The sequence below is a fragment of the Dufourea novaeangliae genome, unplaced genomic scaffold (genome assembly GCF_001272555.1).
Source record: "Dufourea novaeangliae isolate 0120121106 unplaced genomic scaffold, ASM127255v1 scaffold16, whole genome shotgun sequence".
NCBI lineage: Eukaryota > Metazoa > Arthropoda > Insecta > Hymenoptera > Halictidae > Dufourea > Dufourea novaeangliae.
In genome coordinates, this window is record NW_015373891.1 from 2,060,527 (window position 1) to 2,083,304 (window position 22,778).

At 39.4% G+C, this 22,778-nt stretch overlaps 1 protein-coding gene across 17 annotated transcripts in view; it reads right to left on the minus strand.

Annotated features, from left to right (window-relative positions):
* The window catches only part of LOC107188714 (troponin I-like), a 42,569-nt gene extending 20,690 nt beyond the window's left edge, over nt 1-21,879 (minus strand). For 2 of the 17 annotated variants that reach the window (XM_015577087.1, XM_015577059.1), the window contains exons 1-6: nt 21,733-21,869; nt 15,663-15,706; nt 10,388-10,405; nt 9,271-9,399; nt 7,833-7,956; nt 5,927-6,027 (exon numbers count right to left, since the gene is read on the minus strand). In XM_015577087.1, the coding sequence (XP_015432573.1) occupies nt 5,927-6,027; nt 7,833-7,956; nt 9,271-9,399; nt 10,388-10,405; nt 15,663-15,677 (387 nt within the window). In that variant the 5' untranslated portion in view covers nt 15,678-15,706; nt 21,733-21,869. Of the gene's footprint in view, nt 1-637; nt 739-1,661; nt 1,763-5,926; nt 6,028-7,832; nt 7,957-9,270; nt 9,400-10,387; nt 10,406-15,662; nt 15,707-21,495; nt 21,646-21,732 lie in introns of those variants that run through there. The other 15 variants (XM_015577142.1, XM_015577096.1, XM_015577080.1 and 12 more) reach the window with 14 other exon arrangements.
* Nucleotides 21,880-22,778: the final 899 nt, after the last annotated feature.

A 22,778-nucleotide genomic window follows, 5' to 3' on the forward strand; every position in this document is an offset into this window, starting at 1 on the left:
TAGTGTGCGGAAAAAACGGATTCCAATAAAGAAATAAATGGGTTGAATCACCGAATCGCAGGACTGACCAAGATTATACAGTAGAAACTGAAAACGATCGATCGTACACAAGCGTCGTCCGTGACGGGAAAAGAAAGAAAACGGGTGAGAAACCCCCAAAAAAAAAAAGGTTCAAAAAAACATCGTGTTCCCTTTCTCACGTTCGTTTTGTCCTCGCTCGGGTAATCGGAGAAACAAAGTAAAACAAAAGAAACGCGAATCGTTTTCTATTCCCCCGTTAGTGTTTCATTTTTTTCGCTTTTGTTTTTTGTCTTTTTAAACCCCGTTCGATTTTTCTGGTTGCTGAATTTGCCACTCAACGTGTTCTCCAGGAGAAACATCGTGAAAGAGAGAAAAAACTCAAAGATAGATAAATACAGACGTATGTACAGAAAGATGGGGGCTTTTGGTACAAAACTACGAGACAACGCGAAGAGAGAACGCTTCAGCGACTGACTGGCTATGTTACTTCATCTCCTCGCATTGTTCGCAGTTTCTCACTTTCTTTTACATATTCTTGGTTCTTTTATCATTTTTCTTTGTTTTTAATGTTTTATTTGGTTTTTGGGGGCTTTGCTCTTTTTATTGTCTCCTGTACCTCAAAGTCCCTTTTCCGAACTTCACGCTCCAAATCCCACTTCTGACCCTCACAAAGGTAGACGCGGTCGTAATACATTTGGCAAATCTCCTTCAAATCGTCTACAAAGAACATGGAGTGTCTCTCAGATATCTTCCATTCACGATTACGTTATTTTCTCTAAATAGCCAGGAGGCAAGAGGAGTGAGAGAGAGAGAGAGAGAGAAAAAAAAAAGGGGGGGCTCCCTAACCTCAAAAAATAATTCTTTGGGGTATCAGCCGTCGAAAAAGAAAAAACAAAAAAAAACAAAAGCAAAAACTATTATTTAGGAAAAAAAGTTTGAACGATTCGGCAAATATCCGAAACGCTCGTAAAATTCCGCGATTCTGCGGCTGGAAATCTCTCTCTCCCGCTCCGCTCGGTTGGTAATAAAAATGGCGCGAAAATCGAATGTCTAATCGCGGTCGGCCCCGGCCGATGCCAGGAGCCAACCAAACGGCTGGCTGGGCTACTTCTCATCGCGGTGTGAACCGACGCGAACGTGACCTGCTCTGAAATCTCTCCTTTCCAGTTCGAAATGGAAATTGTCCTATCGGCCTCCATCTGTGTCGGAACGATACACGAAGTGTCCTGGCTCAGGGTGTTCAGCCCCTTCGAAACTTCGATCCACCGTACTAGTTGCTTTTCGGATACGGCGAACGGGAAAATTGAATATAAAGAACACAAGACAGATAAACGTGACCACGAAATATTTTTCTGTTAAATCTAGACGATGGAAGAAACGAGAGAAACAGAGAGAAAAAAAAAAGGAGAAAGACGTTTCGAAGGTGCGTCGACCGGAAGCGGACACGAATAGACATCGACCAATCGCACGATCGATGACTAGAGTTAAATTGAAATCCAGAAAAGGAAAAATAAAACGAACGAATCACGTGGGAGGCCAGACAAAAATATAGTCCGCGCGAGGAGACTCGTTAAAGGCATTTGTTTGTTTGTTTGTTTCTTTTTTTTTCGTTCTCCTTCGGGCGAGCCGATCGTATTTACCTCGAATTCTCTCAACCTAATTTGCCTCTCGAGGTCAAACTTATCGCCCTCGAGCGCGTATAGTCTGTTCCAATATGCCGAACAGATCGTCTGGAGCTCGGCTAAAAGCACAAAAGTTTCTCACAGAAGAGAAAGTACAGAAAAAGAGAGAGAAAAAAATATAGAAAAAAAAACATTAAAGGTGGATGTGGCTCTGAGTCCTGCCATCCCTTTTTTTCGCTGGGTAATGCTACCCCCACTCTACGCTCGTTGCGTCGTCTTTCGTTTGCAAGAAAACGGACCAAAAGAAAAAAAAAACGGAAAAATATTCTCCGTGCAAAAATACGTGTGTATATCTACGGTCGTCGATCGGTTGCTGTTGATCGACAAAAAAGATCTCTTACCGGTCACGATGTTCTTATTGTCGTTCTTGCGAAACGATCGGATTATTATACCTTACAGGGAGTTCGATCGTTTGCTTCGTATAGAAAAAAAAAAAAGAAGGACGAACGGAAAAACGTTGATCGAAGAAAAATATATCTACTTCTAAAATTATCCGGGTCGAGTATTCGATCGGAAAAAAACGATCTCACGATGTACTTACGGTCGTTCTACGGAACGATCAGATCTCCATTATAACATTTACGAAGATAAATATCGCCCCTTTTGTCGGAAAAAAAAATAGAACGAGGAAAATATTGGTTCGTAGAGAAATATATCTGTCTCCAAGGTCGTCCAGAACTCGACCGAGAAAACAGATCTTGTCCTTCGTGTGGATGTTCTTAATCGTCTGTTCGATTCCGAACAATTAGAATTTCGAATGTCAGAAGAGGTTGATCGCGGATCAGGGGAAAAGAATCAAGGGATGTACACAGAATATGAGTTTCTCGCGCGTTGTTTTTTTTTTTTTTTTTTTTTTTTTAAAAAAAAAAACAAAAAAGTTAACCCCGACACGAAGAAGGAATACCAGGCGGATATAAGGGGACGTGTTTCACGGACGTTCGTATGCTGGACAGGGACTTCTGACGGGACGTAAAATAACGATATTATACCGATATTTTCAATTGTACCTTCGCCCTTATAACCCTATGTAAGAAAAAATACCGGTATTTATTTCGGTTTTCGGTAATATATCGGTTTCGGTATAGCTTTCATGGTATAATACCGGTATTAAAATCATACCGATATTATACCGATATATTCGGTTGTACCTTCGCCCTTATAACCTTATATAAGTCCTACCCTTATAGAATCCGAAAAAATACCGGTATTTATTTCGGTTATCGGTAATATATCGGTTTCGGTATAGCTTTGATGGCATAATACCGGTATCAAAATCATACCGGTTTAAGTCCCTGGACTGCTGGATGGTCAAAGGGATAATGGGCTATTTTGCCTACGCGCAAAGAAACTAAGAAAAAAATAAAAATAAATAAATAAATTATAATGCGAGAACTGTTTTGTTCTACCGAAGAAGGAACTAAGGTGATTCAGCGTTATGTATTACATTGTATTATTCGACAATAACTACTTGGCTGCGATTCTACGATTCGCGGCTTGCCTAGCAGATAATTGTATTGCCACGTGATGTGTGTTTGTTTTTTTCGCGTTTTCGCATCTAATGAGTTTTACGTACGCTCTACGGAAATGGTATCTAAATACTATGGTCAGATGATCGGCCAGTCGCTACGTTAGAAAGTTCTGATGCAAATTAAATTGTGATACAGCCTCGATGCCTAAAAATTCAACGTCGTTTAGTGAACAGCCGGAAACCTCTCTCTCTCTCTCTCTCTAAAAACAAAAATAAGTAATCACTGATCAAGTGAACGAAAGAAAAAGAAAAACAGTAACAAAAACGATCTGTAATTACTCAGCGCTGCGTTCTAGCAACAAAAATTCCTTGCGTTCTAATGAGAAAACGAAAGAAAAAAAAAGAAAATAAGAAAACAAAACGGAGGATCCAGAAGAACCAGTTATAACAAAAAGAGCTGATTATAAAGAAAAACAAAAGAAGACAAAAATGGAACAGAGAGAGAGAGAAAATAAAATGAAAAAATATTTATTATGTAATTCCGTTCTGTTTTATATGTTAATTGCAACGTGTTCGTCTTTTGTGCATCGAAAAACGTTTCGACCTCGAAATCCTTCTTGGCGACTTCGTACTCAAGGTCGTACTTCTCCCCCTCGAGAACGATGATCCTCTTATGATACTGGGTCAGAATGGACTTCACGCTAGCTGTCAAAATTTCAAGTCACCTTGATAAACGCTTCGTTTTTTTTTTTTATGGCGCGGCGATGCACACGCGCGTTTCGCCGGTCGCGATTAACTCTCTACTTGTTCTTTTCCCCGGGAAACTTTCGATTTATCAGTGGTTAAACGAACAAAAATAAAAGAAAATTAAAAAAAAAAAATAAAAAGGATATCTCAATTGATTTTCGTCAACGAAATTATACGAGAGGGTGGTGGTGGTGGTGGTGGGGGGTCAACATTGTGAAAACGTGGGAACGATCGTGGCCAAAAGAATCAAAGCTGAGTAAAAAATCGACGAGAACACACGCGTTTTTGTCACACGTCGTTCCCCATCCAACGATCGAGCTGGATCCTACTCGAGGGGGCGGGGCGCTACACAGATCGAACGGCGGGGGTTATGCTCTTTTTTTTTTTAATTTTTGTTTGTTTGTTTTGTTTTATATGCAAGAACACAGAAAGCAAGAGATTAACTGTACGACAAGACGACGGACCGTTCGCCTCGAAAACCAAGATGTCGGTTAACTGATGAACACGAGAATTATTGTTCCGTTATCAAAAAGAACACCGTGACAATATTGTGAGAACACAGTAAGCTAATGGTGTGTATACGCTGAAAAAATCATCGACGGGTATGTAGAGTTAAATTATAAGTAAGTACGGCTGTGTTTATTGGTCGACCGAGTTTGCGTCGGATCGACCAAAAATGATAGAAAAGAAATGAGTAAACATACGACCAGATATAGCATTAAACGAAGAGCAGAAATAACGTGGATCGCGGCGGCACAAGAAAAAAATGAGCGAACAACAGAAAAAAGTTGTGCGAAAAGAGTGACAGATAGACAGAAAGAGAGAGAGATAGAGAAAGACAGATAGAGTAGCCGTGTTATGTGTGTCAGATAAAAAGAACAATAAAGAAAAAAGATGTATAAAAAATGTATATGTGAAAAGAAAATAAAACGTAGAGACGAAATGCGAAGCTCGCGACGCTTGCCCGGGTTGCGGGGGTAGCTACCGCGATCAGGGTAGCATATGAGTAAAGAGTTCGTCTATGAGAGGTATTCACAGTTCGTGACGAAGATTGCTTTCGATTCGTTTAAACCGAGCGTTTATTTTACTACTTATACGTTACAAAAACCGCGATAGTTACTCTTATGTGATCAGGAATTGGATCCATAACGGTACCTACATCTAAGTATATTGAATAATATAAAGATATAATTCTTTGTATTTCAACATTCCTACCACAGAAACCTCTCTGATAATAAAAATAATTTTGCTTTATGAGATCCGATATTGACAGATTTCAGGATTCAACTGTACCATGTACCTACGTCTAAATATGTTAAAATAATATAAAAACATAGTTTATATTTCCATGTTTCTACCGCAGAACTATCTCTGATAATACTAATACTGACGAAAAGCTTTGGATAAAATTCGTTTTCTTATGGTATCCGATATTGACAAATTTCAGAATTCAATTGTACCTATATCTAAATATGTTAAATAATATAAAAAATATAGTTCCTTGTATTTCCACGTTCCTACCGCAGATATCTTTCTATTAATACTAACCATCTCTGATAATACTAATACTGACGAAAAGCCTTTGATAAAATTCGTTTTTCTTTATGATATCCGATATTAACAAATTTCAGAATTCAATTGTACCATATACCTATATCTATACATGTTAAATAATATAAAAAAAAATATAGGTCCTTGTATTTCCGAGTTCCTATCGCAGAAACCTCTCCGTCCTATAATTGTAAATACTGTCTGATCGTTTATAAATAGTTGCATTGTTACCGTTGCGTAATCGACGGTCCTCAAGGTTTGGCAAACACGCCCCGAAGATAAGTACGCGACGCTTCGTACGCCGAACTGTGAATCGCAACCGCGGGCAAGCGCGTTCTATTTTGCCCAGGTGCAACAACATTGAGCATCGTTGTTAACTGTGTTTGTCTTGTGAATGCCTCGTTATTCGCACGTCTCTCGTTACAACGTTCTCGCAACCGTTCACGTTCTCAAGTACCTCGAAGTCCTTCTTCTTAACAACATATTCGAGGTCGAATTTTTGATCCTCCAATGCTGTGATCCTATTGTGGTACTCGCGCAGCACGCGCTTCACGGTCTCTGTGTGGATCAAGGTGAAAATGATCGGACAACAAAATTTTTCATCATTTCACGATTCAACGGAACGAGTTTTTTTGGGGGGTGGGGTTGGGAGTCACGTGATCGTGTTCCCTTTTAGTGGACGACTACGGTGTCTGAGGGTCTCGTTTAAGAGAGGCCACTCGAGATATTAATTTTTAATTCTGTGTCCCAGCGTGTTTGTGCATATATTCGTTGACGATCGTTTGAGGAACTCGAGCTGGTGCAAGAAATTGTACTTTTATTAATGGTTTTACGATATTTCTTCACCAAATTGTTTGTTCTAGTAGCTTCAAAATAAAACAGAAACTTTGTTGTTCATTATCACAGCTTCTATAAAAAAAAAGGTTTAAAGTTCACATACTCTAAGTCAAAGTCTTTACTTATCCCTCATTACTTTCTAATTCAAACTAAAACAACAACAAATAATCTGTACGTTTTTCTTCTACAAGTATCCTATACTTTAAAAAAATATTAACCCTCGGAAAACGGACGATTTTTCATGATCGAAAAAATATTGATAGCTACGTCTGAATACCCCCTATTGTCTTTAAATGTGTATTGAATCGAATTCCTTCAAAATACGCCAGTATTCTTATAAAATACTATAATAAACATCTCTGCGATTTAGTTCCCGTAAGCTGAAAGCTGCACTAAGTTTCTGAATTTCGGGATCAAAATGGACCCAGTCGCCATCATCCGAGGGTTAACTACTCTTCCATAAAACTCGTCATTCGGCCAAGCACAAACACCAGGTGCACAGTCACGAATTCATATCTCGAGTGTGGTCCCTCCTTAAATAAAATTCCCAAGACGCCGCACCTTTTGACAGGTGTGTCTACAAATATTCCTGCTAAAGCAACCGTCGAGCTCCCGTGTAGACATCCCACGGCGTCGCATATACATATTCGTCGAACACACACGGTTTTGCCTGGGAACCTCGGGGTTTTGGTAACTTAACGAGATCGTATACGTTAACGAGCTTTCAAGGTGATCGAACTATCGGTCCGATAATCCCATCCAGCGAGCAACCGAAAATTTCCACTCCGAGGAGCGAAGAGATCGTCTTTACGACGGATCGAACGAGCGGAAAGCACGATCAACTCGCAACGAGATTCTACCGATTATAATAGTAATCGATGGATAATTACCAGAGAAAATATCATATCTAAACGTTCGATCACGATTGGACCCTGCGACGAAGTAATCGGCGAAGAAACCTTCGACCCTGTTGTCGTGTATAATACTCTAACGTGTACGTCTTGACGAAGTTGAACGAACCCGGAGAGAGAACGCGGTTCATACACAGAGTGTCGTGTAACTCGAGGTACAAACGGGTACGGAGTGGTTTTATGTGAAAAAAATCAGTCGAAAGTGTAGAATAAAATTTTGTTCACTTCTGAAACTCGTCTATTCTTCATGATAGTAAGTAGAAACGGAATACAATGAACAGACGTGAAATCCAAGGTGCGTATCCATTTGTTGCGTAACACCGTTGCGTATCATCGTATCGTATCACTATACGATACATTTTCATACGCAACAAATTTGGACACGCAGCTTACGATCGCACGCGTGTCCAGCTGATTTTCATGTTCGATTATCTCGAAAACGAAGTGTCAAATGAACAAATTTTATTTTATATTTTACGATTTATTTATTCACGTAGAATCATCCGGTATTCCCGATTGGACCATGACTTACGTGACACTCTGTATAGATACACGTGTCACGTATATACGTAGTATCTCGACGGAATTTTCGAGGTGGGTCTAGAAGAAATGTACCTTCGCTCGCGTCGTCGGTGTTCTTCGGTTTTCCGCAGCGTTCCTCGATGATGCGCCTCCTTTCCGCGGCCTTTCTCTCCTGCTCCTTCTTCAATTCCTCGGCGGCTTTCTTGCGCAGCAACAGCTGCGGACAGACACGGTGGGGTGAGACGCGTTGTGGGTACGAGTGATCGAATAAAAAGGAACTGAAACTTCGCGGATAAGGATCTTGGGGATATCCAAGGGACTGCAATAGAAACCAGCGAATAAATTCTCTTTCATCGACCCTCAATAAGAAATAAGTCCCGAAAGATGTACAGTAGAACCTCCGTTATACGAACACCGATTATGTGAACGTTTTATTATATGAACACCCGTTATGTCAACGTTCGATTATACGAACGTCCTGTTATTTACGAATTCCTGTTATTACGAAAGTAGAGGAAATCCACACGGAGGAATGATTCGAAAACTGGGCGGAACTTCCTGGCGTTGAAGTACGACGAGGTAATAAAGATATACGAGACTTTGAACGACGTTGGACAACGGGACTAGGAAATGAAGATCTAAGATGACCGGTAAACCACGCTCGTGGCGAAGTGTAAATGCGAAAAGTTGTTCTCGCGGGCGTGAAACATTCGTATACAGCCGGAAAATATCGTGAGACAGTTGATAGTTCGTGCGAATAACGGTGGGAAGATTCCTGGAAATTTTCTGTTTCTTCGTCACGGAAGTTCCTCCAGTGGTTTTCGAAAAGGAAGTTGCGTGAGTCTTTGAAAAGGAAGTTCCAGGAGTTTTCGAAAAGGAAGTTTGTCCGATTGGGGATTAAGAAGGTATTCTAGTCTAGACCATTGAAATACAGTCGATTATTCTTGTTATAATTTCTGAATGTATGAATTTTTAAATGCATGTCTGCGGATGGATCTGTCCGAATTTGTAAAATTAACGAATTTAAACTTTGAAATTAACCTGTTCTGCTTATTTTAACACGTAAATTACAAAAAGGAAATCGAGAAAATCGATATTCAAACTTCGAAATAAATATTCACTAGGAATGTCCCCAAAAAAAAAGGATATTCTTCCAATTGATTGTTAATATTGATAAATATACTTAAATTAAATACAGCCGAAGAATAAAAAAAAATTCTGTCTGGTCTTCATAAATTCGTTCCTGAAGAGGTTAAGCAACCCACACGACTGAGAAAAAAATAAGTTTGAAATAGTAGAACCAAAAATTGCAGATAAACCGTATGGCATATTGGTACTCTTACAATCGTCAGTGGGTTAAAACGTGCATAAATATATATGAAAAAGTGTAAAAATAAACCAAAAAGTCTTATGGTTTCTATATAAAAAAAAGAATCCTTAAAAAGATCTAAAAAATGACACTTTAGACTGGAATACCCCCTTAAAATGGTGAATGGGCGGGAAAGTAACAAAAAATACAGTGTAAACTCACCCTAAGCTTCTTCTTCCTGTCAGGGGTCATGAAACCCTTCTTCGCCTTCTTGGCTTTGGAAGCCTCCTCGAGGCGGGCACGGACCTCCGCCCTCTTTCTGTCGGTCTCCGCCTGTTTCCTCTTCTTTTCCTACATTTTCCGTGTGAAACTCCCTTAAAACATCTTATCTGACTACGTTTCGATGCTACGCGTTCAACGGGGACCGACTCGGAAGAATAATTCTTCGCGACGAAACGATTAACAATCTTACGAAGAACAAAAATAAATAAAAAAGACGAATACACAGGGTGAGCTAATGAAAACTACTATTTAAAATAACTCAAGATCTAATGAATTGTTTCGCAACAATACGTTTATTTTTTTTATTATTTTTATTATTTTTCTATATTTTGTTTTTAACAATAATGTTACGCATACAATAAGTTTTAATGAAGTGTACAGCATTTTAAAGGACGCATCGGATGGATACAATTTGATTTCATTATATCTTCTTTTTTTTAAATCAAGATGACCTTGAGTTTTTCTAAGGTCAATGCATCTTTTTCCTAATACCATCGTGCTATAGGTAACAATGTGGTATTAAAACAACAGATGCAATGACCTTGAAAAAACTCAAGATTGTCTTACTATCTTAAAAGAAATAAGACATAGAAAAATCAAATCGTACCCATCCGTTGCATCCCTTAAAATGCTACATAATTCATTAAAACGTTTTCTGATGCAATCAATAGGTAACGGGTTATTCTGGTATTTCTTATTGACTCACCCTGTATGTAAGAATATGTTGTTCTACTTAACAAATTTCGATAAAATAAAAGTTTAAATAATGTCAAAAGAACGGTGACGAGGCCTCGAAACAAAAAACGTCGTGGATAATCGTGCATAAGAAAAAAGGAATACGACAATACACGTTGTTCTGGGTTAGCTAAAATCGTGAAGTTTAAACAATTTTAAAAGTTTCGAACGATGACGAGGCCTCGATGCAAAAAAACCGTCGCGGATAACCGTTCCATTAGCGTGGCTGGACAAGTTAGTGAAAAAGTTTTTTCTCGCGTGGCGATCGTCCTTTTTCCGGTTGACTTTACGGTTCGCCGATAGTTTTCCCCCTCTTACGTACATCCTCGAGACGTTTCCTCTGTAAAGAAAAAGAGACGAGATCATGAGTTAAATTCGTTCGCGTGGCTCGGCGCGGACGGAACGCGAGGGCAACGGTCAAAACGTGTGTATAATAAATGAGCGATGCATCCTCCAAGAGGAAAAATTTCGTACGCCTCGAGTTCCGTCCTCAAAGGAGCTTGAAGCGTTCAGAAAGCTGTTTTTTTTTTTCGTGTGTGATTTGCAGCGATGTCTGTGTGTGCAACAAATTCTCAATCTTTATGTGGTACGGTAGAACTGCCAGCATCCGAGTTATACAAATTTCGAGACGATTGTATAATTGAAAAAATTTTAATATTAATTTTATTGTAAGATTAAATGTTTAATGTTAATTTTCAGATAGTGATAATCTATTTAAACAGTGATAATGGAACTAGATACTTCTTTCAAAGCGATCTCTATATATGTATTATCGAGGAATGAATGCAAACAGTTAATGGTAAATTGAACTAGAATAGATAAAAATAGATACAATACAAATACGAAATTCTGAATTAACATTTTATCAGAAGTTTTAGCCTGCGTTTTAGTGTAGGTTTACAGTCTGAGTCTTAATACCCACGTTCGTTATCCGTGAGTGATTGAACATACAACTGTACACTTTACTTCTAATAACTCGTAAATTATTTGCTGAACGAAAAAATGTTTCAAACAAAAGTTGCATGGTTCCCAAGGGGACATAAAGTACTTTAATCGACTTATCGTTACTTTGCCATTTTATCGAGATATGAATGATCTCGGAAATGATTAATTTTAGTACCTTATTTGGTATAATACCTTTTCGACGTAGAATTTAAAATACAAAAAGTGATCTTCCTATCTCGATGAAAAAATCAAGTAACAACAACTCGTCAACAGTACTGTATATTTTCGTAGAACAAACGATTTACAAATTATTCAAAGTCTTCATGTCACGAGACTCACCCTGTACGTACCACAAATAGAAAACAGAAAGTTCGAATATAATCAGAGTGTCTGAATGGCCAAGTATTCAAGTGACTTGATTTCGGTCGAGGGTAGTTCTACCGTACTTCAAATATACGCAAGTCGTGAATAGATCATAAATTGCGTGAACAGTCGACGACATGCATGATTGGTTCATATTCACGCCGAAGATTCGAACGAATCCCCTCTGGTCGCCAGTTCCATGAAACCCATTTCGTGTAATTGAAACTCTCTCGGGAACGTATGTGCAGTAAGTTTCCATCGAACACGCCGTTAATTATAAAGCCGTGAAGCGTGAGTAGCATGCAGCGGATCACAAAGGGCGCGACGCCGTCGCCAGGACACAGAAATATTTTGTCTTTCATGCGACCGTAGTGTTTACGTTACCCACAGGTATCTCTTGGTTATCTACGTTGCTCGTGCTTGGACAGGTCTACTCTATCGTAACACTTGCTCGCTACGGAAACGGTCTTTGGTCGAATTAAAGGATCACGCGACGACTGTTTTAAACACTTTTCCGTCGAAATAGTCAGAGACATAGGTATGAGCTTTCCGAGGAGAGGGGACAAAATAATTTATTTTATGAGAAATTTCATTATTTTTCCCCTTCACGGTGGGGGGGTGGGGGGTAGAAAATTTATCTTATCGGAAATTTCATAATATTATTTTCCTCCTCTAGAGTGGGAAGGGGGTAGAAAATTTATCTTAAGGTAAATTTCATAATATTGTGTTTGTCCTTAAGGGTGGGAGGGGGTAGAAAATTATATCTTATGGAAAATTTCATAATATTATTTTCCTCCTCTAGAGTGGGAAGGGGTAGAAAATTTATCTTATGGGAAATTTCATAATATTATTTTCCTGCTCTAGAGTGGAAAGGGGTAGAAAATTGATCTTAAGGTAAATTTCATAATATTGTGTTTGTCCTCAAGGGTGGGAGGGGGTAGAAAATTTATCTTATGGGAAATTTCATAATATTATTTTCCTCCTCTAGAGTGGGAAGGGGGTAGAAAATTTATCTTAAGGTAAATTTCATAATATTGTGTATGTCCCCAAGGGTGGGAGGGTGTAGAAAATTGATCTTATGGGAAATTTCATAATATTATTTTCCTCCTCTAGAGTGGGAAGGGGTAGAAAATTTATCTTAAGGTAAATTTCATAATATTGTGTTTGTCCTCAAGGGTGGGAGGGGGTAGAAAATTTATCTTATGGGAAATTTCATAATAGTATTTTCCACCTCTAGAGTGGGAAGGGGTAGAAAATTTATCTTATGGGAAATTTCATAATATTATTTTCCTCCTCTAGGGTGGAAGGGAGAGGGAGTGTAAAATGTATCTTATGTTAAATTTTATATTATTTTTTTCCTCCGGGGAGGGGGTCTAGTTTTTCTCCTCTAGAGTAGGACAAAGCCACTTTTTTCCCTCTGGGGGGAGGGCAAGTTCTATGCCTGGGGGCTTGCGTATCTCGTAATTATTTTTCGTTGGTAAGAAGCTAACGGGAGCTTCCTAGACGTTTAACCGTGATGGTAAAAATGCCATAAAGGGGGATTCTCAGACTTCGACGAGAAAGGGTTGAACGTCTTCGCGTGGCAAAAGGAAAGCGGAAGGAAACGGAAATACGCTTTTACTCCTTTCATCAAAAAGTTTCTCGTGTATGGAATTAATTTTCGACGCACAGAAGAAAATTTGTGATAGAATTCTGATGTTTATGTATCCCGAAAACATCTTCTGTGCCAATTCGAGTGCACCGAGGAAATAGAACGAAGGAGAAGAAAAACGCTGTTTCCGTTAAGATGTTGTAATATTGTGGGTGATGCAAGTGGCTTTGATAAATTATTCGGCGGATTTCGAGTCGGATGAGTTATTGTACGAGCATAGATCCTATTTTTAATACTGCGGTCTGCTAGTATCTCTAATAATAACTGTCATACTATAGGTATATTGAATCTCGTCCTTTACATTTGCTTCGTGCATTGCAACATATTCGTAAGAATATATATTCCTCTTTTTGTATCCAATGTAGTAAGTGCAACAAAGACTACAAGATGAAGATTATTATTATTATAATTATGAAAATATTATTATATAAATTATGAAAAAATATTGGATATTAAAAGTGCAACTACATTCCATTTTTGAACATTTAATAATTTTAAATTTATTATTTACATTTCTTTGCCTAATGGTCATTCATTCGTTACTTTACCCTACTAACTTAATATGGTTGAAGTTCATGAAAACTCGAGTCAAAATGACCCAGTCATCGTCCTCCAAGGGCTACCATATTTCATTTAACTTTCTACCGAACCAGAATCTACCGAACAATCTATCAAAGCTCCTTCCAGTCGTTGTGAACCACCCCATATACAGTGGATGAAACATTTTTACAAACACGAATGGATGTATATAGGAGGTGTAAAAGGAACACCGTGAAGAACGGAGAACAGATAGAGTATACGGGCAGGAGCACACGGTGGTAAATAATGTTGAAATAAGGACGTGAGTTGGCCCGATAAATCAGAGGCAAAGTCCATCCCACGGAGGCAACCGACATGTCGGCCGTAATACTTCCGGATCTATCTCTTACTCTCCCGGGTGGACGAGATTTTACGTTTATATACCAGCGAAATATACGTCGGTTATACCACGAAAAGCGAAACACGTTATCCCAGCCATCCAAAACTTTCGATAACTTTCCCTCCGTTTTTATCTTCGACAGAAATATTGACGTAAGAAGTTCATATTTACTTTTCGAGAGCTCTATCTACACCCGATTCGGCCAGAAATAGATTATTCATTCGAGGGAAAAAGAAAGCACCGAAGTAAACTCGAATGCAAAATGATATTCGTAGGATTTCCGCGAGGACTTTCCCTCCGTTCGGGTGGGAACCGTATTACGGGTAATCCGGTATTCCATAAAAAATGAGCAGCTAAGGAAAGACGGATGGAAAATAGAAAAATCAGAGGAGCCAGGGATTCCACGAAGTTCCGCTGTACAGGAAAAAAAAGAAGGAAAAATCGAGGTGGGATTCATCGCAACGGGGATAAACTTCTACGATCTCCTCGTTATTGTTTAGGGACACAAGGAAAACTACCGTCAAACTGCGTGGTTCCTTGTGGACCACCTTCTGCGTAGTCGCATCAGGTTTCCACTTTAAAAAAAAAAACCAGAAAAAAAGAAGGGGAAAAAAAGACACGGAGCTCCGGTCGATTCGGAGCTCCGACATGATCGAAGCTTTCGCTTATTCGCGAAGCTCCTTCTACATCTAACACATCGACTACCAAGCAAAAAAATATTTAATACGGAGCAAAATTCAAAAAGTCTCCAACGTAAGAATGCTGTCGTGTGATTGCACGTGGATTGATTATGTTTCTTTCTGTTTTGTTTTATTTTTTTTGCCCGAATCAAATTGTTTCTAAGGGGGATGGTGTCGTGTCTCCAGGGGTGGGTTTCTCACAAAGACAAACAACACAAACGATGCGTACCTTTCGAAACGGTTAATTATACTGCGTGTTCCAAACGGAGAGGGGAAGATCCATTGTTCGTCATTTCCGTGTAAAGTCAAGATTCAGGTGCATTGAACATCCGTGGCCGGCGAAACATGAAAAGGAGAAAAGAAATATGTTAAAAGGCGATCGATCGACGAAATGTTCCATGGGATCGATACTACGATCTTCCAGAAAATCATGGAACAGATTTGTAATTTTTATTTTATTCTGTTTAGGGTGAATATATGTCTGTGCAAAATGTATGGGATGTTATGCGGTGTCTGCTAAATTTTGTATAACAAAATATCTAACACGTTTATTGGTATTGTAATTGACAGACGAAAATTATCCTATGCGAGAAAACTCAATTTCTAAACAGAAATACTTACAATCTCATGAATTCTAACAGAGAGTAATGGTCGAAATGATTAACGTACAAGTTAACACAAAAACATTTAGATTTTTTATAGCAATAATTTAAATAGATGTATCTCCACACAACATTGTAAGTATAGTAAAAACTGTAGCACTCAACGTGTTAATAAGTGTGTGATCGAATGTCTGGTTTCTGATTCATTTACAGGCTTGATAGAATCTTAATTGATTAATACAAACTTTACTACAATTCAAATATCTACAAATTACACCATAGGGTGCTATACTTGCGTACACATCCAAAGTATATTCTTAATATTTAATAAAACTTTCCCTTCATTTTCCTCATCAAAACCTTAAGAAGAATGAAAATTAGATTGATAAAATAAATTGTGCTCCTATTAAAGGAGATGTTTCCGGTACCCACCTAACCTCATCGTCCGCCATCTTGGTACCTGGCTGCTACACGCGTCTACCTAAAAATAAAGTGTATAGAGAACGGTTGTTTCACGTATCCGTGGCAAAATAACAATAACGTCGCTGGTTATGTCATCGTGCTTTATTTCATCTCGATGGGGCAGGTCAAATGGATGTGTATATATATTTCGAAGATGCAAACATTATAAACGGCCGTTAAATATAAACGCGTAGAAAAAAGAAGTAGGGTAAACGCACCAATGAGTGAACACTTACAGGATGTTGCAACTAGTAAAATCGAATTTTAAACGATAATAATATTAATATATATTTGGCACATAAAAATTAGATTTTTTAATATCTGTACCTTTCCACAACGTACAGATTTCTATATGAAAAATTAAGAAATGTAATTCATTAAGGCCCTTTTCTTCTCTAGCAGCCCGAAAAAGTGATATTTAGGAATTTTTTTAAAGAATGCAACGAAGATATGATAAACAAAACTTCCTGGCCTTTAATTATTATATATTCATGTAAGTAAAAAAAATTTTTGTGTCTCCTTTTATCTGGCCGCTAAAGGGAAATTGGGCCAAGAGATCTTTCCATTGTGAAATCCTAAAAAATTGTCATTTTTTGAGAATTTTTTTTCCGTGAGCGAAATGTTTAACACAACTGAAGTGTTGTCTAGTTATTAATACACTTATTGATAGTACAACAAAAATTTTTTTGAAACATTTAATAGTTTTTTTACACATATATTGTACTAAAAAGAGCGCCAAGAAAAAATTATGTACTGCTTTGAAAATATTTATCTATACTCTCAATAAGTGTATTAATAAATAGACAACACTTCATTTACGTCAAACATTTCGTTCACTGAAAAAGAAATTCCCAAAAAAATGCCAATTTTCCAGATCTTCACAGTGGCAAGATCCTTCAAATTAAAACGAAAAACCACAGATTTCACCTATACATGAAAATTTCTAACCAATCTGAACTGAATGAAACTCAATATTAATTATTTGCTTATTTTAATAACTCAATTTACTCGTTTTACATATAATATTCAGTACTATTTTATTTTATATACAAATTTCATCCATTAATATATTATTTTATATATAAATTTCATACATTAATATATTATTTTATATATATAATATTCGGTACGTGTTCATTTATTGATGCATCCACCCTAGAATGATGCTAAAAGAATCCCACCCTCTACTCCCGGGATTGCGTCACCCCAATAAATTTTTTTTCTCTCTCTGGACCCAATGACAGCCGTTTCCAGTGGATCCCAGCGATAAATCGTCGGTTTCCCCGCGTAAATTTTCGCCCTCCTCGCGCAAACGGACGCGTACGACGGCGGTATAGAATATCCGGCCGCTCGAAAATAGACTCGTCGTCCCCCACTATCCCAACCGTCGCGTCCCGACAACACACCGACGACGACGACGAAGACGATCTACGTCGGGTGCGTCGGTACGATCCAAATTTGGATGCAACGACCCGGTAGACACTCTGGTCGCCTCGACTCGGTTCGACGTCGAGGAAACGGAAAGTCAAGAATCGAATTCTGGAGAAAAATGGGACCGATAAGGGAAGCCCTTCTGGGAGCCACCCTGATAAGGCGAAACCGTATTCACCTGGATAACGAAACGTATCCGTGATATTTCTCACGCGAAATCTCGATGACTCTCGGTTAATACAGGCGATAAGAAGCAAAAAAAAAAAAAAGAAACATTGATTCATCGATGGAATTTTCGTTAAACCACCCGAGAGACCGTGAAAGGAGAGAAAGAGAGAACACTTGAAACGCCTCCTCGCGTCAGAGGATGGAAATAACTGGTGTTAAATATAGAAACTAGGATAGAGTTTTGTTTTATCGTTACCGAAACAATAATCGCGAGCGGTTGGGAACGGATCGGAAACGTTCCTGTGTGCAATCGAGAATGAATTTCGAGAATTTCCGGGATTGAGGTTACAGTAAATTCTCGATAAGTGGTCGAAGGATATTCGACATTGACAAAGAGAGGTCATCAGGTGTAACACTGACTTTTTACTGAGGTTTAGCACAGAGAACTTGAAATTCTGAAGCCAATGATATTTATTTCAAACGTATATGGCTATTAATTTACGAAATATTTAATGTTCAGGCCCGAGGAATCTTCGAACACTCATCGAGGATATACTGTAACGAAAGTTATTCGAAGAATTGGTTGATGAACGATCGTGTCGTATTTAGAGAACGGAAGGTAATTCATTTTCTTGGCTAGGGGTCTTACGTGCCGACGTGGAAACGACGGCAATGTGTCGGGTACAATGTTTCAAAATAGCTTCCAAATTTACCCGCGTGCATCGATTGTGTAACCTGCTTGTATGTGCACGCGAGACGACATTCGAGTCTATCTAGTTGCTCCGCGAAACTGCATTAAAATTACACGGTACTGGTGGGGATGGTTCCTAATCCATTCATTTATTGAACAAAGAATCTCTTCCGTGAATAGGAGAATATTGCTCGTGGAACAATTGAGAAGTTCATTGCAAGAGGGGGCTATACCACAACAGTAGCTTTTTGAGATGTTATCCCAATCACTGCATCTTTTTCTATCTTGTGCCAAACATTTTTTTTTCTTTATAAAAACAAGAATCAATAATCGTTTTGAAACTATTTAAAACATTTTTTTTATAAAGAATATGTTTTCTCACGATATGTCCCTCTTCCGGGACATTTTTATTCAGACTAGAAAGAATATTTTTTTTATTCTTCGGCTGTATTTAATTAAAAAATATTTGTAAATATTAACGACAATTAATTGGGGAAATGTCCGTTTTTGTTGGGAAATGTCCCAGTGAATATTTAATTACAGTTTCGAGGTGATGCTTGAATAAAAGAAAAAGTAAATGTACACGTAGGTGGCAGTATTTCTCAAGAGGTTAAAGAAGTTTGGTACCGTCGATCGGCAAGAAATGTTCCAAATATTGTCACGAAAGTGACGAAGTAGGCGTCTACTATAGTAGACAAATGCACTTAGGGAGTTACGGCTTTTATAGAAACTAGTATACATCATAGTATACTATGATTTTATATATGTGCATTCATAATACAGGCAGGAATTTCGACGACAAAAACTATAATCCATGTCTATCAGATCGATAAACAAAACAAAATTTTGAAAATTTACAAATTTATAAGTCAACGAATTTCTTCACTTTCAAATCGTAATAAAAGGTACAAACGATCCGAGAAAATATACAGTAAATCCGTGATGAGTGCTCGAAGGTTAATAGTCTCTAATAGTAATCAGTAACACCGACTTTTTAATGAAGATTAGCACAGTGATAGAGCTTGGCATTCTTTACCCAATGATACTTGTTTCAACCGCATACGGCCATTAGTTTATAAAATATTTAATGTTCAGTGCCAAGAAACTTTCGAAAATTCATCAAAAATTCACTGTACTATGAAAATAAATCAAAGTTGTCGAAATTGCACTGGCAAACTAAAAAAAAAAATATTTCGATGAACGGGGAATCGATCCGAGGACCTCCGATTTACCATTCAAACAATCTTCTTCCTCTATACGTTTGACTTCAGCCTTCGAACGCTCGTCAAAGATTTACTGTATCGTCACAACATTGTAATCATCGTTACAAGAGTCTACCGTTAAGTAATTTCGACTTGTTCGGTAATTCCATTACTAAAGGACACTAAATAACCACCAAAAGGTGCCTAGAATTAACAAGAAATCCCATTTTTCAAAATTTCCCAGTTCCCCTCCCTTTAGCATTCGATCCCACAGAATGTTCCAAGCAGAAATAAACGACACGATTTCGTTGATCGAAGAGAAATTCGTACGATATCATCTGTCCAGAAGAATTTCATTCGATCACTGGCGCGCGTCGCCGCCTTTTATATTTGTAATGGGCGATCGCCTTCGCCTAAGTATAGATTCCCTCTCGCTCGAGCCATTCCAAGACACGGTCCCGCCGTGGCTCCGATGTGTGTCTCTCGTCTCCGATGTCAAAGACGATCGCCCGGCACCGTAAAAATAGAAAACACGTCGAGAGAGTCCGCACCTCGCGGCCGACACCTCCTTCGCAGGCATCGTTCGGATCAAAATCCACCCGTGGATCTACGTGCTGAGATAGAGGATCGGTAAATCATGCCAATGAATCGATCGCAGGAAGAATTCATCCTGCTTTCGTAAACAGATGCCGTCGAATTCGAAACGAGCCAGATCGGACACGAAGAACCGGAAGATCAAGGTGCTCGGTTGTTAGAATAGACGGGACCGATTCAGACGCGTCGTGAAGTAGGCTATATCCGTCGAGGATTGATATCGGTAACCCCGACGAAATACTGGTACAAGGCTGTTCAAGTGTACTATGTACGAGCAATCACGGCTTCCGGCAGGGGATAAAGGGCCACTGTCCATAATATTATTTCAATCCATAAATTTATTTCAAGTACAGTAAATACTGGGTGAGTGTTCGAAGGCTTCTCGGCAGTGAACATTAAATATTTTATGAACGCCATATACGGTTGGAATAAATATTATTGGCTAACGAATTCCAAGCTCTATCACTGTGCTTGACATCGTTGAAAAGTCAGTGGTACACCTGGAGACCTCTTCTTGTCAGTGCTGAACACTTATTGAGGACTTACTGTATATAGATACCAAACGATCTGTCAAATGTTTCGAATAACCTCTTTAACCATTCCCTAAATTCTTCCACGGACATCCTCCGAGTGAAAGAAATGTTGAACCGATTGTTGATTTGGCATTAATTTTAGTGACTCCAGAGACCAAGTGGTACAAGGCCTTTCCACTTGGGGATAAAGTGGCCGTAAGGGTTACAGTATCCGTAAGGCTTTGCCTTTGCATCCTACCACTTGATAAATTTATATCGAGTACTTAAATAAATGTTAAATCAAATGTTAATTTCGCATAAATTTCGCTGACACCCGAGACCAAATGCTAGGAGACCTTTCACCATATACAACTTTTTCCCCTAGCGGAAGCAGAGTTTTCTCGTAGGTTCCCCTTACAGTTTCCGCTTATGGAGAAACGCCTCCAACCAATCAGTAAATTTTTTTCAAGTACTAAAATAAATGCCAAACCGAACCTTAATTTGACATAAATTTTAGTAATTCCCAACACCAAATGGTAAGAGATCGTACGTCACTTTTCCCCTAGCGGAAGCTGAGTTTTCTCGCAGGTTTCCCTTACACTTTTCACTAAGAGAAAAGTGGTATATAGAGAAAGCTTCCTACAACTCGGTAAATTTATTTCAAGTACTGAAATAAATGTTGAACGAAATATTAATTTCACATAATTTTCAATAATTCCCAAGACCAAATGGTAGGAGTTCCGCCACTTTTTCCCCTAGCGGAAGCACAGCTTTGTCCAAGCCACCATGATTTCTTTCTAGCTGATAGGAGACCGTTCTCAACACGATCTTCGAATCTGGATGGAATTATCGACGACGAACAACCGCGAGAATACGTATTGGGTACTTTAAAAGAGGCGAAGCCGTTGGGTTCGGCTAGAAGAGTCGGGGATTTCCAGCTGAGTGTCTCCCTCGATGATAGAAGGAGCGTCGAACTCGAAGTTAACAAAATAGGAAGGATCTTGGTCTCACGATCTCTGTCACTCGACCCTCCTCTCGCGGTCACACGGCAGAATCTCACTCGGATCGCGCGCCAAATAAAACAAAAAAATAAACGTCACAATATATACACCCCCGACGTGGAGGGAGGGGGGGGGGAACGAGTATCGAAACAAGTCGACAAACGCAACACCAGTGACCTTGAAAACGGTCTCTCGCCGTTTTAACACACCTATCTCACTGACACACTCGATAGAAAGAAGAAGAAGAAGAAGAAGAAGACGAAGTCCCGCGGGGGTTCGAAGAACGAAGAGGATCTTCGAGCTGTCCGAGTTCCGCGGATCCTGATGACGGAGAAGCACGCGTGCGTTCCAGGCGCAGTCCTGCCCGAAGACGAGTTCTCTTTTTCTTTTTTTTTTTTTTGGTTTTTTTCTTTTCTTTTATTTTTTTTTTTTTTTGATAGGCTTACCTTGAGAAGATACTTTTGCTGGCTGCGACTGGCCAACCGGACCTTAGGCAGCTGACTGTGCCATCGTGGGTCCCTAGCCGACGTCGTGAACCTCCCGTCCGCTGGCTGTTCACGTGGTCGGCGACCGACCAATCACGGCGTCGCATCGGCCGTAAGCATTTTTAGGCGAGAGCTCTGCCCCGTCCGCCTGCTGCCAAAAATAATTCGGAAACTGAAAACGGAGCCGAGACCTGCCCCGCCTCAGCCGTCGTTGACTCGCCAGAGGCGATCATCGGGATCCTCCTAGCGTCGGTTCTTTCCGAGACAGAACGGAACATTTAAGTGTGTCCGATCCCGCCAGGGTACCGCCGTTATGCGTGCCGGCGTGGAAAGCGGGGCTTCCTCGTTTTCCCTTTCATTCGGTAGTAATGAAGATCGATCGAGAGGGGAGGGATCGTGGTCGTTTAATTAGCATCGGGCTCAGGGTTGGCGGGGTAACGTTTCAAAACGTTTCCGCGCGATGGAACCCAATGATCTTTCGGTCCTTGGAATTTTTCCCGCGGGAAATTGTATGAGAATTTGGGAAATGGAACCTATGCAGTTGTATAGGAATGGAGAAATGGTTAATTCTGTCGAGATTCTGGTAGAATTGTGAAGAGTTCGTAATTCGTTGCAGAAAATCCTCGATGAGTGCTCGGATCCTCGAGTGTTCAGACGTGATCCCCCCCCCCCCGGATTAAGATTTTTTGTGGCCTAGGGATATCAGACTTTCGGGGGCCCTTTCGGTTGAAAAGCAGGGAGGGGTGGATTTTTTGTAATACAGCACAACGAAATACATAAATCTTCAACAATTGAAATTTATTTTAAATAGAATTAAATAACATTTAATCATTACGAAATGGAAGGAAAAAAGAGGGCCCCCCGGAAAGTGGGGCCCGGGAATACAGCCCCCCAAAAACCCCCCTTGATCCGGCCCTATCCCCCCCCCCTCCCACTGGGCGCTTGACTGGTTTCTTTGTGGTCTTTAGGCTCTTGTTTAGTTGTATTTCTTTTGTTCCTGTAGTGAA